Source organism: Lipotes vexillifer, unplaced genomic scaffold, assembly GCF_000442215.2.
Source record: "Lipotes vexillifer unplaced genomic scaffold, Lipotes_vexillifer_v1.1 scaffold794, whole genome shotgun sequence".
Classification (NCBI taxonomy): Eukaryota; Metazoa; Chordata; class Mammalia; order Artiodactyla; family Lipotidae; genus Lipotes; species Lipotes vexillifer.
The window spans coordinates 940739-968645 of NW_006799310.1; the positions used below are offsets into that span (position 1 = coordinate 940739).

A 27907-nucleotide genomic window follows, 5' to 3' on the forward strand; every position below is an offset into this window, starting at 1 on the left:
TTTCCCTCAACAGGCAATGGGACACCTGGTCTTGTAGATTATACCTCTTCAGTATCTCTGCATTGATCCTCTCTCCTGCTACTGTCATTGTCTCTATTTGTTGTCCCTACTGGTCTTCCTTCCTCTAATTTAGCTATCTTCCTACCATCTTCGCCTTCTAATCTACCTCCAAACAGATCTGGCCATGTGACTGCCCTGTCTCTACCCTTGATTAATAATGTTCCAGAGGCTAGGACCAGGCAAAGAATATTGGCACTTTTTGTTTCCTTTTTGCCATACTGTTTTAGCAGTTAGTGGGAGCAGTGGCCCCTTGGGGTGAAAATCAGATTATCGTTTGGTAAATAATCTGTAATCCAAAAGGGGCAAGGCAGAGAGGATAGTCAAGGGATAAGCTCCCCAAAGCAGAGAGTGAGTAGCTACTCAGGTTTAAAGCTGTAACCAAGACATTGCCTAGGAGAATGGGCGAGGGTTTGTGGGAGCTCATTATCTGCTTTTTGTCACCGTAAGCCTGCTGAGAAAGCTTCAAGAGACAAATCATGAGTGAACACCCTCTACTCAAAAGCTCCTTTGTCTCCACATTGCTTTCAGGATAGTATCTAAAATTGCAGCTCCAACAAACAAGTCCCTTCACCATCTGACCCCAACCTGTATCTTCTAGCTTGTCACTTGCCACTTCCCCTCACATGAATATGCCCCTGCCACACTGAGCCACTCTCTCTTCTCTGAACTCTTGTCATCCTCCTATGTCTATAAGTAGGCTGATCTCTCTGTTTGGAATTCCTACATCAGCTTGTCTTTCTAGTTAGTTTGAAAGTCACTTGCTTAGCCTAGCCTTTCTGGTGGAGCACAGACCTCTAGTATAGCCTTTGCAAATTCATCTCTAGTGATTTCTTAACATATTTGTACCCATAATCTAGCTTCTGCAGAGCTGGATCTGGCCTGGGTTAGGGCTCTTAACAACTCTCCTCATATCCTGAAGGAGGCCCCAGCTTGCTATAAAAGAGCCAATATCTGTTTCTTTAGGTAGAAGAATTCCTCCAGGTTGATTCCCACTTCCTGTGCTTCCTGTGTTTCAATGATCTGGCATCTGGCTTCACCCCCTACTCCTAACCCTTTTGGGCTGATGACTGGTAATACCGCCTGCCAAGTTTAGTTTTTGTTTCATTGCTACCTGTTTCTCATAATTTTTGGTCTCACACACTCCCACCACCTCCAAGGGCAAGCTCTGCCCATCCTTCTGTCCTGGTTAGGCTTTCAGACCAGCCCCTCCGGGAAGGCACTTACTTGACTGGAATGGGGGTGACTAGCTTCTTTGTTGCTGCATCCACAGTGCCCATCATAGTGTTTGGAACTTAGACTCATAATACCTGTCTGATTGAATTGGACATAAAAGCCCTAAAGGAAACTACAGAAACCGTATTTCCCCTTCTATCATGCCAGCTACACTGGATTAGCATCATCAAATTAGAGACTGTGCCCTTCCCCCTCCATGTATCAGGAGACCAAAGCAGCTCAAGAGCTTATTTTGGTAAGTTCTCAATAATGCAGACTGGTGCTTTCTGACTGCTATGCTCGACAGAGTGGACCTGAAAGCAGCATGCACATTTGGACGTGTGCATCTCAAGTGTGTGTGCCTTGACGGCTTAACCTCCCCAGATTCCCAGTGTCTAGTACCTAGCCATCCTCTCCTCAATCAGACCCCCACTGATAAAGTAAGGGAAGTGGCAATGACAGATAAATAGTATGTTATCCACCCTCAGGCAGATTTGCTGTTGAACTTGTCTCCTGCTTAGATAGACTGCTCAGAACCCCAATCAAGTTGAATCACAGCAGGCAAGCCCAAGGAACTCTCTGAATTGGAGAATTGAGTTCCTATTTCTTGGCCTCCTGTCACAGCAGCCTCTGCAACCATTAATAAACCAAGTCTGAGATTTATCATTCGTTAATTCTGGGATTCTGATGTCCATCCTTTACTTAGGTGAACTAGGCAGCTGATTCTATTTGTAGCACAGTGTCTTTGAAGCCGATGATGGTGTCGGCTGAGAAACAGTGCTAATGAGCCTTAGGAAAGCCTACTAACAATTTTATTCCTTCAGTCAATTTTATTGTTAGTAATATGAGGGATCAAAGATTCATAAACAGTGCTTTCCACTGTAGGAATATGAGCTCAAATAGAGGGTTGTTGGTGGTAAGACACACATCAAAATAGCTATAAAGCAAGTCATTTATGTTAGGAGACATATGATGAATCAGCAAGTGCTGTAAGTACTCAGGGGGAAAAAAGATTCCATCTCAGACTGGGCCTGCCCTTCTAGCCCTTTCAAGATTCTATTTCCCACAATGAGCTTCATTGATTTCCAAGCAGGGTGAGCAGTCTGCTGCCCACCAACCCTTTCTGGGAACCCCAACCAGTGCTGATTGGGCTGCCCTAGACCCCCATGCAGTTGTCATTGCTTTCAGCACCACCTGGGAAGAACTTCCAGGCGGACAGACCTGCTGAGTTCAGTGAGTATTCAGGGTTGTACTGCTCCTTCCTCTGTCACCTGGTTTCCCCATTCTGCAAAGGAAGCTTCCCAGCCTGTGTTCCTGAACCTGTGCCTTTGCAAAATTTCTGTTTCTTAACGTGAGGCTAAAATACTGCGTTCCTGTTAATTACTCCTACACTTGAGTTCCCAAACTCACAGTGTCCCTTTACACCAACTCCCCCTCTCTATTTCCCCCAGTTTCTGTAATTGATTTTCTTATTTTTATTGCTAATTTTGGCTCCTTTTCTAAGGACAGTTTGTTCACTTGAGTACTTGGAAGTTGTTTAGTCATTGACAGTTACGCACCAGTAAAAGGTTAAAAACCAGTTTCTGATTATTTTTATCGTATATGTGCATCAAGCTGAGAACACATATTCCTTTTTATTACATATTTTAATAGTTTTATTGAGTTAAAATCAACAGACAATGGGCTTCCCTGGTGGCGCAGTGGTTGAGAGTCCACCTGCTGATGCAGGGGACACAGGTTCGTACCCCGGTCCAGTAAGATCCCACATGCCGTGGAGCAGCTGGGCCCGTGAGCCATGGCTGCTGAGCCTGCGCGTCCGGAGCCTGTTCTCCGCAACGGGAGAGGCCACAACGGTGAGAAGCCCGCGTACAGCAAAAAAAAAAAAAAAAAAAAAAAAATTCAACAGACGATAAACTGCACATGTAGAAAGTTGATGTTTTGATATATAGCATACACCTGTGCAGCCATCACCCCAATCAAAATTGTTAACATATCCATCACCCCCCAGATTTTCCTTTGCAAAAAATGTGCCCTTTTGTAACGCCTCCCCCTTCCCCAGGGATCTACTGATTTTCTTTCTATCACTGTGTTACTTTACATTTCCTAGAATTTTATGGAAATGGAATTCTACAGTGTGTACTATACCATTTCTTTATTCTATATTTGATTTATTGATCTTTATTATTAGTTGACAGGGCATCCAGGCTGGTGAAAGGCATATAAAGAGTGATATTTTAACATACTATGGCTCAATTCAGAATTTTCAAATGTGCAATTCTTCTAAAATTTCTATCATCAGAATGTTACATTATTTTATAGCTTAAGTGTGGAGTCTTTCCTGAAAATTATCTATGATAATATAGTAACATGCCTTTAGCAACTACCACATAAGGTAATTTCCTACATGTAGTACATGATATCTGTAATCTGAAGTCTGTCCTGTTACATTAGTACCTCTACCATATTAGAGTCTAATTAAGCCATAAAATATTTTGCACATGGCCAAATCATATTTGGGTGGAGCTAGTATATGTAAATTAGCTAAGATAGGCATTAGGTTCCAGAAGAAAACAGCTCTGATGTGTGTGTGTGTAATAATGTGTGAGTGTGTACATTAGTATGTGTATAGAAATCAACCTTCTCATTCGTTTGGAACACGTAACCACTTTTTTTCTCACAGTGTTCAATTCATTGTCCTGCACTTTATGATTTATCGACTAAAGCAAGCTACTCATTTTAAGTATTCCCAATGTGTATGTAAATCACTATATATTTGGATTTTTTATCCTTTACACTTAGTTGAATTGTTGCTTCATTTTTTAAAGATTTTTTTTTTTATTTTGAGAAGAAGGAAGAACATTTTATATATTTGCTGAGGGAGCAATTCTCAAGTGTATTTAATAGGATTCTCTGGCTGTGGATATGAAGCCAAAAAACAGTCTAAAACTAGCAGCTATTCTCTTAGAAATCTGCCTTCTTAGGGTCAAAGGATATGTTAGGTCATGAATCAACCTGGGAAATAGAGGTGAAAAGACTCATTTATAGGAAATGTTCACCTTTAACCATCCCTCCGTGGCCCAATTGAAATAGGGAGATAAATAGAGTAGATGATAGAAGCTGACCAAATGAAGGCTCAGCAATGAGAATCTCAAATTATGTCATATCGTATGGCACATTTGGGATCCTTGGCCTATGACACAATAAAATTTGAAAGTCACAGCAATAACTTTAAGACACTGAGATAAGAGCAGTATTATTAATTCAAGGATTTGGGATGGTTTCTTCACAATGTAAGTACAATGTAGGTGGCTCATTTTTGTTCTTTTTTCATGTTTTCATATAGTCTTAACATCATATGCCAAAAATCAATTTGTAAATGTCTTCCTTGTGGCGAATTCTGTATAATCTGAAGAGAGCTAGTAGTAGTAATAATAATAACTATCGGTAGAAGTCTTTTTTTTAACTAGGAAAAGGAAATAATCACATGTAAAATTTTAGAATAATTAGCTTCACTGTAAGAGACCCTATAATCGAAGTTTTCTTTGAAATGCCAGAAACACAGTCAATCTGAGTAGAGAGAGAGTTTGGGTCAATCAGTCAGAAAAAAGTTATTATTTTGAAGAAAATAATGTAGAGACTTTTTAGAAACCCCTCTAGGATATAACTATAGGACTTTAATTTCTGGATCATCTTTAAAAAGGACAAGCTGGGGCTTCCCTGGTGGCGCAGCGGTTGAGAATCCGCCTGCCAATGCAGGGCACACAGGTTCGGGCCCTGGTCTGGGAAGATCCCACATGCCACAGAGCAACTGGGCCCGTGTGCCACAACTGCTGAGCCTGTGCGTCTGGAGCCTGTGCTCCGCAACAAGAGAGGCTGCGACAGTGAGAGGCCCGCGCACCGCGATGAAGAGTGGCCCCCGCTGGCCGCAACTAGAGAAAGCCCTCACATAGAAATGAAGACCCAACACAGCCAAAAATAAATTAATTAATTAAATTTAAAAAAAAAAAAGGACAAGCTGTAAGGGGTATAATTCATCTACTTCATAATATTGAAGCACAGTAAGAGACATGGAAAGCAAGTCAAAGTTACCAGTTAATCCTTTGATAACATTAATCTTTTGGAAAATTTTGTGTTTACTGTATCTAAAAATGCTGTCAAAATTACATGCAGTAAGAAAAGTACCTAGATAATCTAACTAAGTGATCTCAAGGTAATTTTTTTTAAATTGCATAACTGCATTCCAGATGTCACCGCCGATACTATATTAGCAGTAATATCCCAAAGCTGTGCACTGTGAATCCCTATTATTGGCAATCAGACCAGTCATTTTCTGGGATCATTCTCTTCAGAGTATACCCAGAGATGCTTACATGTGTGACCCGTGTTTCCCTGGGCACCTCCAGTTTGTGTGTCCAGGGTAATTTCACTTACTTTGAAGGGATTCCTGTAGACAGTGTTACAGAGGGGTGCTTTGTCTTATGAATAATCAAAACTTACCTCACAGTCACTGTGAGGTTCTCCAGTCCAAGTTGGGTACCAGGTCCTATCTCTGCTACCCTCAGAGGGTCTTCTGGATCCTTCCCCAGACCTAGCATCATCTCCTCATTAAATCCTTTCCTGTTTTTCCAAACACCCTTAACTAATCTTTCTACCTTTGAATTTTCCAGCCTTTGCTGCTGTTTACAAAGTAGGTAGCTCAGTGTCTACTGTGTGAGCTGGGGATGGGTCCTGGAGGAGGGAGGAAGGATCCTTAGGAGAGAAGGCCATTCATAGCACAGAGGGAAAGCCGAGTAAACAGGAAGCACACCTATTAGTACATCAGGTGATACTCCTGCTGCACAGATCTGTCTTTCTTACTACCTTAGGAGCTTCTCAAAGTCAAGTCCCATATTCTTTTTACTCCTGCATCCTCAAGGTCTGCTAAATAGTAGGTTCTCAGTCAAATCTGTTGCATGAATGAATAAATTAAATTAATACAAATGTGGACATACAAGTCTTATGTATATTACATATGCTTCTAGAAAAGATAATATCTATATTCAAGGGAAAATAAATCATAAAGCAGGGCACATGACAAACATTACTTAGATTTCCTATGCATGTGAGTTAGAAGGATAGATTCCAGATAATTTTATATAGGGTATAGTATTGAATGAGGGGGCTATTAGCAATAACAAATAAGAGTCCAAATACATTATGACTTAATCATAATAGAAGTTTATTTCTCAAGTAACTGTCCAAAGTAAGTGTTTCTTATTGGTAGGAAGTTTAGGGAACCAGACTCCTTCTCTCTTTTGCTTCCTCTCCCACCCCTCCTTTCCTGTTTCTGGGGACCTCATTAACTGTATCCAGCCAGCAGAAGGGGAAGAAAGAGGATAGAGGGCGGCACATCTGTTTCCTAAAAGCCTTGGCTACTCCTCTTCCACTGGCTGAAACTCAGGTAGTCTAGCTGTGTGCCAAGAAAGAAGAAACAGACTTCTGAGATCTGCTAGCAATCTGCCACAGTAAGCGTACTCTAACTATTTGTATTCTTCCCAGGGATTCCTCTTAGTAGTAGGTACTATGACTCTGTGTTCTTCAAGATAACAAGAGATTAAATATGTGGGTAGAAAAATTTACAGCCAACGAGGTAGAATTCATCAATTTATTTTCCCTGCCTGTCTAATAAATTTCGCTTTTCTAGTTAAGTGAATTTCTTTTGTTCTCTAAGCACAAGAGATATTAGAGTGGAAAGAATTCCAGAGGCTATCTTCATAGTTCAGGGCGAACATGCCACCAGAGCATAAATAAAGGTGAATTAACAGAGGGTTTTCCTGTTTTTTAATGATCTACCATAGGAAATTAGAAGCATAGACTGCTGAGTTTTATAGTTTGCAATTACAGCTATTTTTCATTCATCATATGTGAAATAGTTCCAGTTAAAATGTAAACAAATTTAATATTTATTATTTGGCTTTAGAGTCCCAAATTTAAATTTCAGAGCAGTTATTGTTAGTGTAGTTCTTAAATAAAGTGTTGGTTAATCGAAAATAAAATGACAGTTCTCAGTATATATGATATTCTTTAAACCATGTTAAAAAAACTTGGGCAGCTTAATCTTTTAAGTCAGCCTCACTGATTTTTTTTTCTTTGATTTTAAAGTCCCAAATCCTTCTTGTTTTTGGTTTACTCACTGTGAGCCAAAGTTTAAAAGAGCAGCACTTAAGTTGTGCTCTTAAATTCACTACAGAATTATTTCCTTTGAAGAAATATAATTGCTTAAATAAGTTCATTTCATTAATTGTCTTTCAAATGCTTTCAAACACTCATATGTCAATCCAGGTGCCTCCTACTCAGGACTCAGTCCTGTTGGTTAAGGATGAATTCATCAGAATTCAACAGATATTTACTGAGACCCAAGGTACACCAGACGTACCTTAGAAACAGAAGACTCAAAGATGAATAATGTAAAATTCAGACCCTCCGAGGGCTCATTTAGAAACAACCTGTGTCCGTCAATGGATGAATCGATAAAGAAGATGTGGTGTATATACAGTGGAATATTATTCAGTCATAAGAAAGAAGGAAATCCTGCCATTTGTGACAATGATGGACCTTGAGAGCATTATGCTAAGTGAAATAAGTCAGACAGAAAAGGCCAGTACTGTATGATGTCACTTACATGTAGAATCTAAAAAAGCCAAACTCACAGAGGCAGAGAGTAGAATGGTGGTTACCCGGCCGGGCCTGAGGGTTGGAAGAAATGGGGACATGTTGGTCAAAGAGTACAAACTTCCAGCTAGAAGATGAATAAGTTCTGGGGATCTAATGCACAGAGTTTTGATTATAGTTCACAGTACTGTGGTATATACTTGAAAGTTGCTAAGAGAATAAATCTTGCGTGTTCTCACCACAAAAAAAGAAATGGTAATTATGTGACATGATGGAGATGTTAGCTGAGCAATGGTGGTAATCATTTTGCAGCATATAAGTGTACCAAATCTACATGGTGTATACCTTAAACATACACAGTATTATATGCGAATTATATTTCTATGAACCTGGAGGGAAAAAAGTCTAACGGCTCTCAGCCAACTGTGGTAAACTCAACAACAAGTGCAGCAGGAGAACTAGAACCCAGAGACTTTGCAGTGGTGTCCTGGATACATAAGACCTGAGAAGAGCCTTGCAAATATGATTTTGATGAGTCCAAGGAAGAGAATGTGTATTCTAGGAAAAAGAAACCTTGTAGGCAAACGCATGGAGATGGAAGAGTCCAGTTCATGTGCAAGGAAGGGGAGGGCCAGTATGAGTCTTGGACCAAGGGATCTGTGGAAGGGTAACATGGGAGATGAGAATAGATGGCCTTGACGATCTTCTTGAGACATTAATTTACAAGGGTGCATAGGAGCTACTCTTGTAATCCATCCTGGTTTTATTTATAAACTCCATATCCTTTCTGTAAATCTTTTTTTTTTTTTTATTTTTGCGGTACACGGGCCTGCCACTGTTGTGGCCTCTCCCGTTGCGGAGCACAGGCTCCGGATGCGCAGGCTCAGCGGCCATGGCTCACGGGCCCAGCTGCTCCGCAGCATGTGGGATCTTCCCGGACCGGGGCACGAACCCACGTCCCCTGCATCGGCAGGCGGACTCTCAACCACTGCGCCACCAGGGAACCCCTCTGTAAATCTTTTTAAATTATAAAAGCAATGTATATTTAATTTCTTAAATTTGTATTGAAGTATAGTTGCTGTATAAAATTATATAAGATATAGTATTACATAACAATATTTTTAAATTATAAAAGCAATGTATATTAATCTGACAAGATTTATAAAATGAAGAAATACACAAAAATAATCTGTAATATCACCAGCTGAAGATGACTGCTTATTCAAAATGAAATACATATTTACATAGTGGAGTAGTACTTTCTTCATAATTTTAATCCTGCTTTTTTACATGACATTTATCATAAGTGCTTTTACATGTCATTAATAATTTTCAGAAGAATATACTATGTATAAAATAGATAACTAATGAGAACCTCCTGTATAGCACAGGGAACTCTACTCCATGCTCTGTGGTGACCTAAATGGGAAGGAAATCCAAAAAAGAGGGGATATCTGTATACATATAGTTGATTCACTTCGCTGTACAGCAGAAACTTAACACAACATTGTAAAGCAACTATACCCCTATTAACAAAAACAAAGAAACATCATTTTAGTAAGCTGTATGGCATTCCATTTTATGAATGTGCCATAATTTATTTAATCACTCCCTCATCACTGTACATTTAGATCGTTATCTTTGCTCTAGCAGCTTAATGCTGAGATAGTGTAGATAAAACTAGACTTCCCGTTGCTTCTGTTGTTGACTGATGCACTGAACCCACTAGAAGGACAAACCTTGCCAGACCACTTTGGATGGATCTTGCCTCTGAGCAGCAGGATGAACTCCTGGGAAACACATGTGTTTCCATAGAAAACTACAGGTAGTTGTGGCAGCTTTGCTCATATAGGGATTGTTTTTCCTTTGGGTCCCCTCATATCATTTCTCCAGTCACTATATGAATATTTTTTTAAAAGTTTGGGTGTGTGTGTATGTAAGCAGTAGTGTAATGGTATTTTATTTCCAGATAAAATATCTGACACTTAGTAGCCGGACAACTGTCGGTTATCTTCCCTCTCCTAGTCCCTTCTTTATATCAGATAATCATAAAAATGTTGTCTAAAGGATTTTTTTTTCCTTTTTAAAATACATTACTCAAGTACAGAATTAGGCCGAATCTGTTAGCTCAAGCACTCAAGATTGGAAACCCTTTAATGTATGATTTGGTGTTGCCTTAGTGATCAAATCTAATTGCGCAACTGATCTGATTGATCATGAAGAAATAGGTTGTTAAAGTGAACAAAAAATATGATCAGCCTGGAAGAAGTTTGATTAAGTGACCTCGTATTGACAGGACCAAGCAGTGACCGTCAGCCTGTGTGGTTAAGAGGTTTGGGAGCACCATAAAAGAGCAAACCTGTCTTTAAGAAACCCGTAGGCTGTTTCACTTAATTGTAATTGGAAAGAGTTATTGGTTTGCTCAATTGCTTTCTTTTTGGTATTTTTCCCCTTCAATTAACTAAGTGGGAGAGCTGTGATGTTTCATTACTGGCTGAGAAGCCTGTATCAAGCTAATGGGTGTTTTAGCAGAGATGGAAGCAGTGGTTATAATAAAATGGTCTGAAAGTAGATAGTCTGTCAGAGATCTGACACTTGCTCAAAGCCAACAGAGGCCATTCATCAGTACATTTCTTGCTTAGCACCCACTCAAAGCTCTTTCCGATGACTTCTCATTCAGATATGTATGGAAACTGTAGTATTCCGTTTCTTTTTTTATTGTTATCAGTGAGCTCATTTTGCTCAAAGCAGTATTTCTCCTGATATAAGTTTGTGAGTTAGCTCACAAACAAATACGGAGTAGCTATTTTGACTGTCATCTTACCATTCCTGGCGTGCCATTCAAAGCTTGTTTTCCTGAATAACCAGTAAGTGAGCTCATCAAAATGCAAAAAGCCTTTTATAGTGCTATATTAATAATTAGAAAGCTTGCATTAAATTATTACACACAGGCACTTTAGCCATCTTATTCTTGCTGGATACTTTGAGGAAATCAGCTTCTTTTTTCTCCTTGCGGAAATAATCTCAATATCAAGTAGGCGATCTAATCCCTGCTATTAAAAAGTGGCTCAGGGAAGCATAGGAATTAAGAGTTTCCTGCTTTTACCCTGATTAAAACCAGTCTACATATTATTACAGAGCCAGCAGGTGCTTCACATTCATATTATCTTGGGAGCCTAACCATAATACCATCTAATGTACAAAAAAAGCATGCCGATTTTAAAAGTAGGTACTTGATTACAATGTAATAAATGAATAAATGTTTTAAGTAATTTTCTAGTATTTGCAGGAATAAATCTGGAAGTTTTTGTTCAGCCATGTTTTACTCCAGTGGCCTAGTTTTCAGTGATCAGAGTTTCATAGTGAGGTCATGTCTCTTTCCTGAATTCACATATTTCTTCACCTGTACTATTCCTACAGGCCTCATATCTACCTTGCATCTAAGGTACTTGTGCTGATGCTACAGTTTTTATTAGACTGTGAACTCTCGAGTATACCACCATAATGACTAGTGTGTTTTCTATGCGAGACATTTGATACGTACTTGAATGAATGAGTAAAAGTATTCTAAGTCTCATATCCTACACATTAAGCTAAGCTACCTTGTAAAAGGGATATTGTAATGGCAAAGATTTTTAGGTTAAGGAGTTTCCAGAATTCCATTTTATTAAACGCTTTGTTCAACTTGTTGCTCATACCTCAGAGGGAGTTTCAATTCTCTGTTAAACCAGAAGTATTTATTCTTAAATTTACAACGAGAGGCCATTGGAAAAAGTCCTTGGCATTGTTGACAGTCCTTTCTTCTCCCTCGAGGTTCTCTTCTCCCTTTTGGTTCCTGTGGTTACACTTGTGATCTTCCCACCTTGCTGCTAACAGTTCTTCCTACAGTTCCTCTGCCTTTTCTTTCCCTCCGTTTTCCCCCAAGGACTATCCTTGTCTCTTTCTTGTCTCTTTGTTATCTCAACTTTAGTAGTTTCATCCCCCTGTTCCAGTTTCAGAAGCATCTTGTAGTATCAGTTCTGATTATATTATCCGCATGTTTCTGGTCCTGATATCTTTTTCCAGAGCTTCTGGCTCATCTTTCTTTTCATCTAGATATCACTACTAGCCAGTTGCTATCATATTATACTCAACACTTTAAAAATGAGGCTTCTGAATGTTTTCTAAAAATATTTTTATGTATGTGAAAGAAATTAGACACGTTTAAAAAATCAAAAACAGAAGAACTTAGAATGAAAAGCAATAGTCCCCTGACTCACTTCCTGCTTACCTTCTATCAGCTTTTCTAAAAGGAGTTCCTCACCTGAACTACAAACCAGAAAATGACCTGAGCAACTAATTTCTCAGATCTCCCAAGGATGGTACATGACTAGTACCATACCAGATACACAGGAGAGAAGTTCATTCATGATTTACTCAGGATGCCTTAGGGCATTAGAACTTATTTCTCTTGTGAAAGTCCAGTTGAGACAAGGTACTAGGGGGGACCACTTTCCAGGAGGACCACTTTTCAATTCTTCTAATATGTTTATACCATGCTTTGTTTAACTGGTCAATTTTAGACGTTACCAGTAGACTTTTTTCTATGATAGATGATGATTTACCTTCCTTATACCACCACCCTTCCATATTCCCTTTTCGTATGTAAGTTACCTTTTTAACCTTCACCAGTATATGTGTTCACCTTCATTTCTTGTTTTATCTACTACACATAGTTTTCCTTGCTTCCCTATTTCCAAATAGAGTTATGTTCTGAGTTCTTAGTGGACATGAAGTTTTGGGGAACAGTATTCGACCCACTACAGGTAGTTTTCAGTGTATTGATGGAGTTTGAGTATTTAAAGCCCTAGTATTAGATGAAATCATTAAGAAGTTAGTAGATGGAAAAGAAAATATCTGAATATAGATCCCTAGGGAACTCAAACTTATGGAGATTGAGAAGATAAGACCTGAGAAGAAGACCAAGATATAGGGGCAATGAGGTGAAAGAACTAAGACAGTGGTATATCCTTGCAACGTGGAGAGTTTTAGGAGAGAGTGGTGAACTACTGATAGGTGTTTCGTTACATGGATTTAGTCCTTTATTTTATTGCATTACATCATCAGGAAAATCTTTTAAAAATAGTAAATAGCACAAAAACTTTCTAAGGAATTATATATCTTAAAATATCTTTATCCAGCTTTTCCAGGTATTTGACAGTTTTGCCAAGTATAGAATTCTAGGGTCAAAATCATTGCTTCACTTTCTTACAACAAACAGTGAGAAATGTGATGCTAGACAGATTCTTATCCCTTTATGTGTAATCTTTAGATTGCACATAAGGGTTTTTTTCCCTTCTGGAAGATTTATATTTTGTACTTACTGTGAAATTTCACAATGTGCATTTAGATGTGAATCTGTTTCATTCATTTGAGGTAGAGTTGTATATGGGGTAAGGGTTTGACCTCTATATCTAGAGTATCTGGATTCAAATCCTAGTTTTGCCCCTCAATAATCTTGAGAAAATTACTTAAACTCTCAGTATCTAAGTTTCTTTCTCTTTAAAATTGAGAGAGTGATAAAATTTCCTACCTCATGGGACTGCTGTCTTCACTATATGAGTAAATATAGGTAAATTGCAAAGAACAGTGGCTGCCATATAGTCAGTCATCAGTAAGTATTGGCTGTCATTTCATTATTCATTATTTGGAGAACTTGATGGGGCCTTTTAATCTGAAGACTAAAGTCCTGTGAAAAGTTCTTCAATTATTATTGTTATTATTTAAGATAGTTTCTTCACTTTGAGTTTTCACTTTTCTTGGTATGAAATTTGTCTTTAATCATAAGCTGTATGTACCATTTGAGTTGGCACATTTTGATTGTTGGTTGGTACAAAAGCTGTTTGATTTTTTTCCTATCATATTTTTCTTCTATTTTCTATATGTTACTCTTTTAGAAAGACTACTTCAAGTTGATCTTCCAAGTATTATATTGCATTTTTGAAAAATTTCAGCTATCATATGTTTAATTTCCAAGAGCTCCTTCTTATTCTCTGAATATTCCTTTTTACAGCACTGTGTGCTTTTCTTATGAATGAAATATTCTTTCAAATCTATTAGAAAGTATTAATTAGAAATATTTTAAGTCCTGTTCTGTGCATTACCTCTTTTTCCTTCAGGGTCAGTTTTTATGGTGGTATATCTTGGTTATTCTGTTAAATGTTATAGTCTTTTCTCAAGTATTTGTTTCTCCTTGATCTCACATTAATATTTAAGAATGAATTAAACATTGACCTTTGATATGAGGGTAAGGTTTGTTGACTGGCAGACTTACATTGGGTGAGCTAAAAAGGTGCCACTTTTTACACTTTGAACTCTAAACACTGAAATGCAGGGGACTTTGTTACAAAGGATAACTCCTACATTAGCTACTTAGTTTCCTCCAGATATTTTATTTATTTATTTTCGTTACAGAAGAACCATCCATTCTGGCTTTGGGGGTAATTGCTTTCTTTCAGCTGTCTGCTCAAGGTGGGAGGAGGTGGTTGGGTTGATTGTTCATCAGTAGACCTTTAACTAACCCAGAAATTCATTGAATTTTCTTCTCCACTGGTGGTGTTTTACCTTCTATCTTTGTTTACACTTTTCTTTGTCCCTTTAACGTAATGCTTATAAGATGGGAGGAAGAAGAGATTTAACAATGTTTTTAATCTTTCATCTTTAATCAGAAGTTTGGATGTACTCTTTGTTAAAAAATTAATAATATATGTTATATATATTAAATATATAATTACATTTACATTGTATTTCACATATATATATATAATGTACACATTTTCTATACCAATTCTACTCCATTTAATATTATAGTCAAGTTTTTGACATAAATATTTGAAGTAGGATGAGAAAGGGTCATCTTATCATGTCTTGTTATTGCATCTTAGTGAATGCTTTCAAGCTGCCACCCCTGCCTTAATTCCCCCTGACCTAGCAGGACTCAAAAGGTGGCATGCTGAGCTTGCCACTTAGTTACCTGATATTACAAAAAGATCATTCATTCACTCAGTAAATGTTTATGAATCTCTAACCATGTGTCTGGTTCTTTGCTAGATGTTAGAGAAAGAAAGAAAAACACACAGGCATAGTCACTGCCCATATTTATACAAATTATTTGTAAACTATTTTGATATTAAGGAAAATCGGGGGTGAAAGCAATGTTTTATAGCTTGATTATGGTAGTGTTTATGTGTCAAAACTCATGAAATTGTTGGTGATGTTTTTTGTATATAAATTTTACCTCAGTACAGTTGGTTTTAGGTCTGAGGAGATAATATGTATAACATGATGACTGTAGTTGATTATACTGTGTTGTATAATAGAAATTTAATAAAAGAGTAGAACTTCAATGTTCTTACCAAAAGAAAAAAAAAACGGTAAATCTGTGAGGTGAATGGATGTGTTAATTAACTCAATGGGGCAATGGGGGAATCCTTTCACAATTTATACATATATCAAATCATCATATTGTAGTCTTTAAATATCTTCCAATTTTATTTGTCAATTATACCTTAAGAAAGTTGGAGAAAAATAATGTTGGTTTCAATAAAAAGGAAGACAAAGAAACCATTTAGGAATAAGCCCAGGCAAACTATATAGAAGGCGTCCTTTCAGAAATCTATAAAGACCATAAAAGCTGTAAAAATTATTAGAGAAAAAGGAAATACATCATGTGTGTGGATGAAAAGATTCAGTAATGTAAAGATGTCACTTCTCCCCAAATCAATCTATAGAATCAATTCAAACTTCCCCTCCCCCATTTTTGGTTTTGTTTGGAGGGTTTTTGTGAGAAATTTCAAACTGATAGACAGAAAACTCAAAGAATCAAGATACTTTTGAAAGGTGGGCAAAAAAATAAGGAGTAGCTCTTCTGAGCCAGGCACTGCTTCTCCTGTGATGCCACGTATAGTTAATGGCAGTAGTTAAGAGCGAACTATTAAGAAATAGAGAGTATTACTTCTATTTCAAAAACAGAAAACCCAGAGAAGTTTAGTAAAATAACTCAAAGTTACACAGCTGACAAGCCACAGAGCTGGAATTCACTCACATTAAGATATATACTGATTAGTTATAAAGCAGAAACTAACACGCCATTGTAAAGCAATTATACTCCAATAAAGATGTTAAAAAAAAAAAGATATATACTGAGACATCTCAAAGTATAGACTGTTTCTGGTTGGCCAAGTGTTGGTCTTCAGACGCAGCCTGTGGTGACAGAAAGAGCACCAGACTTGGAGTTGAAAGAGTTCTGGTCCATGCTGTGACCTTGGGCAATGCCTTTGCTCTCACTGCTTCTTTGTCTATGACATAGGGACAAGAATAACTGACACACCTGTTGTGAGGACTAAATGACATGATGAAGAAATTATATTATGCTTTCTTAAAGAGTTGTCATTAACTTCCAATTATGAACTATAAAGTAGTGAAAATAATTTTCACTAAATCTCCAATGTTATTATCCAACTTGTGAAGAGGATTTTAGGACTTTCAAAATTTATTTACATGTATTGTCATTTTACTTCCAAAAAGTTCACGTGAGAAAATCAGTCTTTTTATGAAATTTTGGATATTTTATACCCAAGTCTGGAATAGCTGTAAAAAAACAATGTAATGCTCAAAAGAGTTTGCTTTCACGGAGCACTCACATCTAAATGTTGAAAGCAGGCTCCCCAGAAGCTCAACAAAAGACAGAGGGAAATGACCTTGTGATTTAAAAAAAAATGCTGTGGATAATCTAGAAAGCAAATAATCCACATGTGGGTAATCAAGAGTTGATTAATTGTTTTGAGGATGTTTAATTTCCTACTGTTTATCAATATAATTTAACTACCGGTGCATAGGATAGTGATATAAATAGTCCAAGTACTATTTTTTATGAGCAATTGTCAGGTTTTTATTAATAATAAACAGTTTGAAACACAGTACTCTCATGATTTGACTTTGCCATTAAAAGTACCATGCTCATTTAAAAAAAATAATTGTATTTTCTTTTCTTTTGAATAGGGTAGCAGGTTAAACTAATGATTAGGGTCTGTTTTAGGTATGGATGGTTCTAGATATTTACACACTTTTTATTATTCTTAGTTATGTTGTTATGATAGAAATAACTGTAACTATGCATGAGAAAGGGTTTGTTTATCATTCAAGTGTCTCATTTTATAACTACACTTAATTTTACAAAGAAATAATTTGTCATTTTCCAAAGTGACCCATTAAATGCTGATGTCAAAAGCCATATTTGTTTGGCCTCCTCTGAAGCCAGTGGTCTGTGACATTGTAGGAGGCATGCAGTCTTGTGTCACCACACCTGAGGGAGGCAAAGAAAACAAGATACTGACATATGTGAGCTTTTTTTAAATTCATGCATGTTCCTTTCTTGTTTTCTGCTTGTTGGTTTGTTTTTAATGATTACCTCAAAATATATGTACTTTCTGGAAAATCTATTGCCACAGTGCCTTCCACTTCCATTTTCTAAGTTGATTTTGATCTCTGGAGTATGACTGCTATTCGTGACTGCTGTTGGATGGCTAAATATCTTTTGGATTTTAGATTCTCTGTGCTCTGGGACAGCATCTCAGTATCATCACTAGCTGACTGTTCTAAATGTAGCTAGTGAAAAAGTTCTAATTGTCCCTAAGGAGCTAGTTCCTTTCTAAGACAGAATATATAATGAAATCATAGTTTTTCATAAAATTTATTTTTAGTTTTTTATATAATGTACCTACAGAGTATAAAATTAAGGTCCTTATAATTAAGACTAAATCATATGAGCTTATATATCCTGTACTAACCTTTCTGAATACTCTAACTTGGTTTGGAAAGTAATTTGTTCAAACTTGGTAGTTCTTACATGGAATAAAATAATAACATTTCCCCCCCACCCCGCCCGCTAGGTCTGCTGTTCTCTGTGTTTCTAACTCAATTAGATAATATAAAGTTTGGTTTTAACTGACCTAAAGAAAGTACCAAAGAAATAAATCATCTGATTTTTTTTTACTACTTTGTTATTATATGATATGTAAAGCACAATATGTGCATATCTGAAATTGCACACAATATATGTGCATTTATATGTTCTAACTCATAGTAATATCTACATTTGTGTACAGATAAAATATACTGAATTCTTAAATTGTGGATCAGATTTCAATTCTTTACTTATTAATGATTCCTGAGTAACTAAAGATATACATACCATCAGATAGCTTACAGATAAGGCTGCTTGTTTCATCTTTCACTTTAATTAGACCCATGAGCCAAACAAACATACCTTCTGGTGGAAGGTTCATACTTTGGCAATTCAAGCACACTCTCAGTTTCTACCGACTTTCACCAAAGTAGAAAAGTTTTCATAAACAAATCAAAATTAGCAGGAACATGAAAGTGTAAAACAAAGCAGTGTATATTATCTGGCTAGTTTTACTTTGCTGTCCTAAATGGTAGCAAGTATATAATTTGAGCCATGACGTATGTATACTTATACTATATTTTATAAGTTGAGTCATATTTTAAATGAATAAAGACATTTCACTACCTAATGAACTACTCAGTAAATCCTTCTGAGATATGAATAATTGCTCCATACTGTATCTTAATGTTTTCAAAACTCGTCATTCATATGCCACCTTAATAAGTTTTGTCATATTTATATATTGTTTATACCAATATCTACTTACTGTTGTTTCTGTAATCCCTCTCACTTTTTAAATTTAAATACAATTTCACTACTGTACTATTAGTATCACTTGCTATAAATAGAAATAAGTCAGAAATATACAAATGTAGCTATTAAAATAAAGTATTTGCCTGTTATCACCTAAATACCATACCAGTGGCGGCAGATATATAACATGCTGGGAAACACTGTCCTGCATGATTGTAAATTCAGATTTTCATAAGTTTAATTTTCTTAAAATAAAACACACTTTAGATAGATAGTAAACCCAGTAAGGGCAGAAATTACTTCTGCTTTATGTATCCTTGTTTCCCCAGCACTTAATACTTGGCATATAACAGGTATTCAATAAGTATTGAATGATAAATTATTGAGTGACATATATATTTGCATATCTATCCTCTAAAATACTACTTAGTATTAATAGTCAAATAATGATACTCAGATTGTATAGGAAAATACATTATGGCCAGCACATGTTTCAATCCCGTCTTCAGGGAATACGCACTAATATACTGTGTAACATTTCTATTAAACTTTAATGGATATAGATCAAGGAAGGTTGCTGTAATATGAACAAAGAGAAGTGGAGATGAAGCAGTATAGGAGTGGGCCTGGTGATTAGAAAAAGTGACAAGAGAAAATGAGTGAGGAGTAAATATTGAAAGATATATCTGTGTCATGTGACCTGAGGTAGCCCTTGTGTTGCAGCAAGAAAAAATAACTAAATTAAAGGGTAAATAAGAGATGTGAAAGTTGCTTCAGTGGATAAGGCTCTGTTCTATTAATATTTACTTCCAAATCACCAACGCTAATGACCAAATTATTCTAAAATGAGGTGCTCTAAACATCCCCCTCCTGACCTTCTTCCAATAAACTCATTTCTAAAGCTTAAATTCCAACCTGTTTTCTTTTGTCCATGCACTTAAGAAATGACATAACCAATTTCCTGCATCTTTTGGGTTAGAAGAAAAGACCATATAAAGCTGAAATGAGCATAGCATTTTAGTCCCATTTATAAATCATCAGTTAGGGAGGCCCCTGAAGGACAGATAGGCTGTTTCATAAAACATATGAGGCCTTAGTAAATGGAAGCAATCCACATCAGCTATGTGTCAGGAAGTCAATGGTTAGCTGATTTGGCCACTAACAATTATTTTGACAATAGGAATTACTAACGGTAAGAAACTGACTCTTCAGAAGAGAAACCACAGAGGCAAATCACTCATAGTTCAGAAAGAATGTTAAAATTTTGCAATCATATAAAATATTTATTTTGGCTTACTACCTAATCTAAGAGAATGGTTTGTGCCTTGTTTTACTGAAGGAGCTCCGGGCTTATCAAGAAGTATATGAGTGATGACTTTTTTTTTCTTTTAAAAATCTTACTTATTCAAAAATGTGTCTCTTTAAAAATTGAACACAGTAAAAGAGGAAATTTTAAAAGAAAATGAAAGAAATATATACTTCCAAGAATTTGAAGTTAGATGAGACTAAGAAGGCAGTAGATACAGCTGAGCTGGAGTGGATTGTCTGGGAGGAAAGGACTCTAAAAAGTATCTGGTCTTCCCATCAATAGGAGGGACTTGTCATGCTGGTCACTGCAGCAGGGAATATGATGCAGGTGAGGAAAACATATAAGAAAAGGCTATTCTACCTTGGCGAGTGGAATCTGCAGTCATGGCAAAGGGTTGTCAAGATGGATATTTTTGGCAGCTGTGATGGTACGGTGCCAGCAGATCACTTAGCAAGGTCTGGGGCAACCCCAAAGCACCCAGAAACCCAGAAGGTATTAAGAAGAAGGGGACACTCTGTAAAGCAACTCTAGGAATTACTTTTTCCTCTATGACTGATTAAAGAGACTTGGATGGACATCAGATGTTCCCATTAATCAATAGACTGAATAAGAAGAATAAAAGGCTCACAACATTTGGGAATAGTAATAAGCCACTGGAGGAAATATACGAAACTCAAGATACATGCTCTGTTTGTTTAGACAATTTTGCCAATTTCAGCCTGTGTGTACTTGTATGAAGGAGCACACACCAGAAAGTTAGGCAAATATGAACTCTTAGGTGACCTTGGTTAAATCCCATAATTTCCTTTTGCCTCATTTTTTTTCATATGTTCAATATGCTGTCTAAATGGCAAGATTTTTTTTGAGGGTTGAATGAAGTAATGATGTATGTGAAACATTAAAAGGTGACATAGATGGGATATATTCTCAAAAATCTGAAGCATGTTGATGCATGAATGCTATTGCCATATACTGGAGATTATGTTGATAGTAATAAGAGACCCTAAAATTTCAGTGGCTTAAAGCAAAAAGGTTGGTTTCTTGCTCATACTCTATGTCCACCCCAGCTAGAGGAGGAACGTGCCCCATATCGTCTTCACTCAGGACTCAGGCTGATCTTCAGAGCTTCTGGAAATCGCTGGTCATTGTGATGGGGGAAGGGTATGTGTGAATCACACACTGCATCTTTAAGGCTCTCTCTGGAAGTGACACATGTCATTCCCTAATTGACTTCAGGAAGTCACACGGCAATCCTAGCTTGTGTCCAGAAGAAGAGCTGGAAATATTTGGTGAGCAGCACTAATGACTATCACAGATGGTTCCTTTCCAGTTTCTACAGTTGGATGACTTTTGCAACAGAGAAGCTGTCTAGCTTTCTCCTATTGCTAATACCACTACATTCTTTCTCTATAGCTTTCAACAACCAAGTAGACTTTCTTGATTTTATGTTTTCTCAGTTTTAAGGATTTGCCGGCACTAAATATTTTAGTAGCTATCTAACAGAATATTTTAGTTTCTTTGAGAGAAAGGCAGCAATTGTATAACATCCCGTTTCTGTTTTCTTTCCCAAATAGACATTGATGAGTGCTCTGATGGCTTTGTTCAGTGTGACAGCCGTGCTAACTGCATCAACCTGCCCGGATGGTACCACTGTGAGTGCAGAGATGGCTACCATGACAATGGGATGTTTTCACCAAGTGGAGAATCGTGTGAAGGTCAGTACAAGGAGAAGACCTAGAGTTTAAAGTCTTAAAATTGAGGAAAATGCAGTAAGATGTAAATAGTAGACATTGATCTAATATTTAAGGTATTGGTGATTTTTGCTGTGTGTTTATACAACAGTGATTAGAAACATGTTAAAATCTAACTTTTGCTTGCTAATTATGATAACTGATTTTTAGATAATTAAAACCTGCAATAGTAAACCAATTTTCTGTGGACCCTTTTAACTGTTGAAGGGTGTTTTAGAATGAGTAAACCCATAATGTCAGATAAATTTTTTAAATGGCAGCATGTAAAAATCTAACCCAAAAAAGAGCTAGAAAAAAAAGTAGATGAGGAAAGCAGGATAGAGGGAAAATGAGGGTAGAGGAAATACAATGATGATATGGCCAAGGGAAACATAATGCATGCTACTCTGGGCTGTTCCTAACGTATCACTTACCTGGCAAAGTCAGAGATATTTAGTGAATGTTGGATACAGAAGATATGGTTCCTGCTTCACAGAAGATGTCAATCTAATAAGAGTGGAAATTTGAAAAGATTATATTCAATTATTTACCATTAATTTTGACTTATTTTCAGTGAATTGACTACTCTGTTCCCTTATACCCTCTATTAAGGGGCACAATATTTAGGAGGCAGGCCGAGTAAGCAAAGCACAGTGAATAATTGTCAGGGAAACCAGCCATACTAAAAGGATTTGGCATAGGATTGGAAAACGAAACAAACCTCGAGAAGTCATTATTTTCTCCATTGGTGTTTACACCTTCATAGAGTAACAGCCTAAGAATGATGCGGCTAAAATGACACAGTCGATGAAAGCCTTGGAGAATCTAACTTAGCAGTGCTTGACGCTTAAATGATGAGATGTCTTTTATCCTTGGGCCTCAAGAGGTTTTCACACAGAGAAAAGTGAAACAGACATGGGTGATAGAGACCAAGGCTCCCAGCGTGCTTTGCCAGCAGCTGCAGAGCTCTAGACCTTGAGCGGAACGTTCATCTGGATTTTTATGCAGAATGGGAACGCTACTGCCTTACCAGGGGCTAAAACCTGGCATTTGCAAATAAACACTTAGCTGTGGTCTGAAGACTCTACCTGGCACTTGTGAATGTTCCAGAATGCATACTTCCAGCCCTGTAGAGAATGCCATTCAAGAAGCCGATCAAACCGTGTGATTTTGCCCTTCCCTGATAAAATATTTTGCCTGTTTTCTATAGTATATTATGAGGAAGAAGTCTTCAGTGCTACCTTTTTAAGATTGTCTTTTATTTTATTTTGAGTTACATACATAAAGAATGAATACAACCTGATTATAAATAATTCAAATCATACAGAAATATATAGAGCAAAGCTGAAAATGCACCTTTATTTCATCTCCCTTCCTCTTCTGCTCTAGGAGTAACCTGTGTTTAATTTTGCTTGGTATCCTTTTCTGTGCATCAGAATGTAACTAGAAAAAATACATACCTCTGCTGACTATCTTACTTTATATTTGCAACTGCTTTCACTATCTTTTAAATTTATGACCACATGTCTCAAGAGGGCTGTATTAGTTATCTATTGATGTTTTAACAGTTACCCCCAAAACTTAGAAACTGAAAACAACAAAAGTTATCTCACAACTTCTGTGGGTAAGGAATCTATGCACAGCTTAACTGAATGCCTCTGGTTCAAGGTTTCTAAAGAGGTTACTACCTTAGTTGTTGCCCAGGGATGTGGTCTCATCTTGACGACTTGTCTGGGATGGGAGTGGAGAGAATGAAGGTCACTCATGTGTCTGTTGGCAGGCCTTGTTCCCTTAACACATAAGCTACTCCACAGGGCTGGGGGCTGGCTTCCCCTAGAATAAGCAGGTGCCCAAGATGGCAGCCACAGTCTTTCCATAACTGAATCTCAGATGTGACATTTCATCACTTCTCCCATAGTCTGTTTGTTAGAAGCCAGTCAGTAAGTCCAAGGGGAGAGGATTACACAAGCGTGTGAATATTAAATGGTGAGGATCATTGGGGGCCGTCTTGTAAGCTACCTGCTCTGAGGGCCATTGACATCACCCAGTATTCCTACTTTATTTCCTTAGTTACTTTCCCCTGCGTACCTTCTTCCGTCTCCTCAAATCTTAGATACTGCTTTCTTTTCTTTCTCTGTCGATAACTCTGCTTATTTAACTGAGAAAAAAGGAGTACTTCCCTTTTCCACCAGACATATGGTATGATATACAGTAAAGATGTAACGGTCAGGAAAAAATGACAAAACATAATTAGTGCATTCATTAGTGTCCAAAAGTAACAAGGAAAATGAAACTAGCCATTAAAATAACACATGGGGCTTCCCTGGTGGCGCAGTGGTTGAGAATCTGCCTGCCAATGCAGGGGACACGGGTTCGAGCCCTGGTCTGGGAAGATCCCACATGCCACGGAGAAACTGGGCCCGTGAGCCACAATTACTGAGCCTGCGCGTCTGGAGCCTGTGCTCCGCAGCAAGAGAGGCTGTGATAGTGAGAGGCCCGCGCACCGTGATGAAGAGTGGCCCCCACTTGCCACAACTAGAGAAAGCCCTCGCACAGAAACGAAGACCCAACACAGCAAAAATAAATTATTAAAAAAAAAAATAACACATGATAAAGATGAATATAGAGAAGTAAAGGACTCTATGAAATGCCTACACACAAAAGGCTTTTTGAAGAAATTCTGTAAATGCAGAAAGAATGGGAAATCTTATTTTTTTTAAAAAAAAACCCAAAATTCTAAAAAGATGATTCTATTATTATCTTCCAGTATAATTTATAATGATTATCATAAGAATCTACTACTCTTTCAGAAGAAAATTATTAAAAAAAAAATAACACATGATAAAGATGAATATAGAGAAGTAAAGGACTCTATGAAATGCCTACACACAAAAGGCTTTTTGAAGAAATTCTGTAAATGCAGAAAGAATGGGAAATCTTATTTTTTTTAAAAAAAAACCCAAAATTCTAAAAAGATGATTCTATTATTATCTTCCAGTATAATTTATAATGATTATCATAAGAATCTACTACTCTTTCAGAAGACAGTGTGCTCTGAAGAATACTTTTAAAAGAACCCACCTATGTTGTATAAAACAAGAGAGAACTAAAGTGCTTCTTTTTAACAGCTATCTATTCACTGGAATTTCAGTGATTTGTAGAATTGTAATATTTGTATTTAGAAGGATGCAATTTTAAGAGTGTGATTATATCTGAGCAGGTTCCATTTTTCTGTGCTGGGGACAAAGAAAAGAAGCATTTCAACGTGGACAGAGCCACAGCAGTGGGTTTACAATTATGCTTAAGTATAATATTCATATTTGAAAATGTGAATAAATAACTTTGCACTGTTTCAGTACTTTTTAGGCTGTGTAATCTACAAATACATGCTTATAAACTGCATTCATACAAAGTGTAAACTGTTTTGCTCATCCATTTACCTCAGAGGTGTAGACATTTAATCGCCAGATAATGTACAAGGGTACCACTTTCCTTGTCCATATCATCATTCCTAATGTGCCTGAAAATTTGTCTTTCTCTGAGAATAAAGCCCAGTATTTTTTTTTCAAGGTAAGAATATTGTATTTTCATGCCCACATTTCCCTTTATTTAAAGCTTTTATTTCTGGATTATCTTTATGCTTGGTGAGGATTTTTTGAACTTGTTTGACCCCCCCAAAAAAATTTATAGGGTAACATCTTTTGAGTATTATGTTCAAGCCAAATACTGTAAATTCTAAACTTAAATCAAGGAAAAGTATGAAAATGAAATGAATCTATTTCAACTCAAGAAGTGGTTACTGAATCTATGCACAGGTACCTTGAGGTACTTTACCAGGCACCTGCTGTGAAGAAATATAAAGGAGGTATGATCACTGGTCTCAGCTTGTAGTCGAGATAAAATATATTCAGTAACAACTGTCATACAAGATAGAATGTAGTAAGTTTTTCAATAGAGGAGAAAGCTGCAAAGTTGAAAATGATGAATACATAAGAAAAGTATGAATTCAGAGCCATAATGAAACAAAGAGAGAAATTATTTCCTGTTGGGATCAAGAAAGGATTGAATATCTAGCATTGTTTCAGGACTTAAGTATGATGTGATTATTGGCTCATTGAGATAGGGAGAGTTCCAGCAAAGGAAGTAGATGCCTTTCTAATAAGTTTGAACTTGAGTCTGAAAGTCTGTTTTTGAGAAAGGGAATGATCAAAGTGTATCTCCACCAAATCTGTATTTTGGTCCAGTCCTATTTTCTGAATTCCAGACCCACATATCCAGCTGGACAGCTCTACCTGGAAGCCCAGAGGAAAGTGTATTTCAACATGTCAAACTAACTCATGTCTTTGCTCATCCCTGCCACCTACTTCCACTTCCCAGCAAAATCTTGCTCTTCTTTGTATAAATATCATCAACCAAATTTTCCAAGCGGGAAATCTAATCATTCATGACCCTTCTCTCTCCCTAGTCTTTGAAGCCAACAAATCACTAAGAAGTTGCTTTATCTTTGTTGTTTCTATCTTGGAAGATTTTAGCTTTGTTGTTTCTTTCTATGCATCCCCACTGCTACTACTCAATACAGCATTATGCCTAAGAGCACAGACTTGGAGCCTGACAGCTTGGGTTCCCATCTGGGCTATATACCTTACTAGCTGTGTGACCCTGAGAAAGTTATTCAACATGTCTAGGCCTCAATTTCCTGATCTATACAATGGAGATAATGATGGTACCTTTCATGGTTGTTGTGAGTCATTATATGAAATGAGTCATTATATGAAAGTACTTAGAATTTGATACATACCAACCACTATATAAGTGTTTCCTTTTATTATATGACCATCACTTTCCTGGAATACTGAACCATCTATTAATCAGTCTCCTAGCTTCAATTTCTAATCCATTTAAATCCCTTTTCCACAGTGAAGCCAAAGGACCGTTTCAAAAATGGATATCTGATTATGATTTTTTTTTTTGCAATTCCCTAAAATGACATTTTATTGTCTTTAAGATAAGGTTCAAATTTCTTACAACATGACTTAACTGATCCCTGAGAACCTCTTCAGCTGCCTGTCTACCCACTCTGCTCTCCCTAGACATTCAAGTCACAGCAATACTTCTGATCCTCTAACATATCTTGATGGCTCTGAACACTGGGACTCAAACACACCGTTACCTCTGACTAGACCAGTCTTTACCTCCTCTTTGCTTGGCTAAATCTTACTCATAATGTAACTGCCACACCTGGAGAATGTGTATGCGGGCAGAAGAAAGACCCAAAAAGTGCTACCAGTGTGATAGGAAGCAAGTAAAGGAAATTTATCAGGGAGAGGGAAGGACCTGTGTCAAAAGCTCCTGCTAGCTCAAGTTCGATGGGAACTGAGACTTGACCACTGGCTTCAGTAACTTTATTTCTCCAATCACTCACTAAAGTACTTACCAATATTTTTTTTGAATTTTATTTTACTTATTTTTTTATACAGCAGGTTATTAGTTATCCATTTTATACATATTAGTGTATATATATCAATCCCAATCTCCCAATCCATCCCCACACCCCCACACCCGCCACTTTCTCCCTTGGTATCCATACGTTTCTTCTCTATATCTGTGTCTGCCCTGCACACTGGTTCATCTGTACCATTTTTCTAGCTTCCACATATATGCGTTAATGTATGATATTTGTTTCTCTCTTTCTGACTTACTTCACTCTGTATGACAGACTCTAGATCCATCCACGTCTCTACAAATGACCCAATTTCATTCCTTTCTATGGCTCAGTAATCTTCGATGGTATATATGTACCACAACTTCTTTGTCCATTTGTCTGTCGATGGGCATTTAGGTTGCTTCCATGTCCTGGCTATTGTAAATAGAGTTGCAGTGAACACTGGCGGGGTGGGGGGGGTGCATGTGTCTTTTTGAATTATGGTTTTCTCTGGGTATATGCCCAATAGTGGGATGCTGGGTCATATGGTAATTCTATTTTTAGTTTTATAAGGAACCTCCATACTGTTCCCAATAGTGGCTGTATCAATTTACATTGCCACCAACAGTACAAGAGGGTTCCCTTTTCTCCACACCCTCTCCAGCATTTGTTGTTTGTAGATTTTCTGATGATGCCCATTCTAACTAGTGTGAGGTGATACCTCATTGTAGTTTTGATTTGCATTTCTCTAGTAATCAGTGATGTTGAGCAGCTTTTCATGTGTTTCTTGGCCATCTGTATGTCTTCTCTGGAGAAATGTCTAT

The 27907-nt window shown here is 37.2% G+C and overlaps 1 protein-coding gene across 1 annotated transcript in view; it reads left to right on the forward strand.

Annotated features, from left to right (window-relative positions):
- The window catches only part of NELL2 (neural EGFL like 2), a gene marked incomplete at its 3' end in the record, with an annotated part of 344840 nt that extends 323194 nt beyond the window's left edge, over positions 1 to 21646 (forward strand). The window contains exon 16 of the mRNA XM_007471548.1: positions 21506 to 21646. Coding sequence (XP_007471610.1) covers positions 21506 to 21646 — 141 coding nt within the window. The remainder of the gene's footprint in view (positions 1 to 21505) is intronic.
- Positions 21647 to 27907: the final 6261 nt, after the last annotated feature.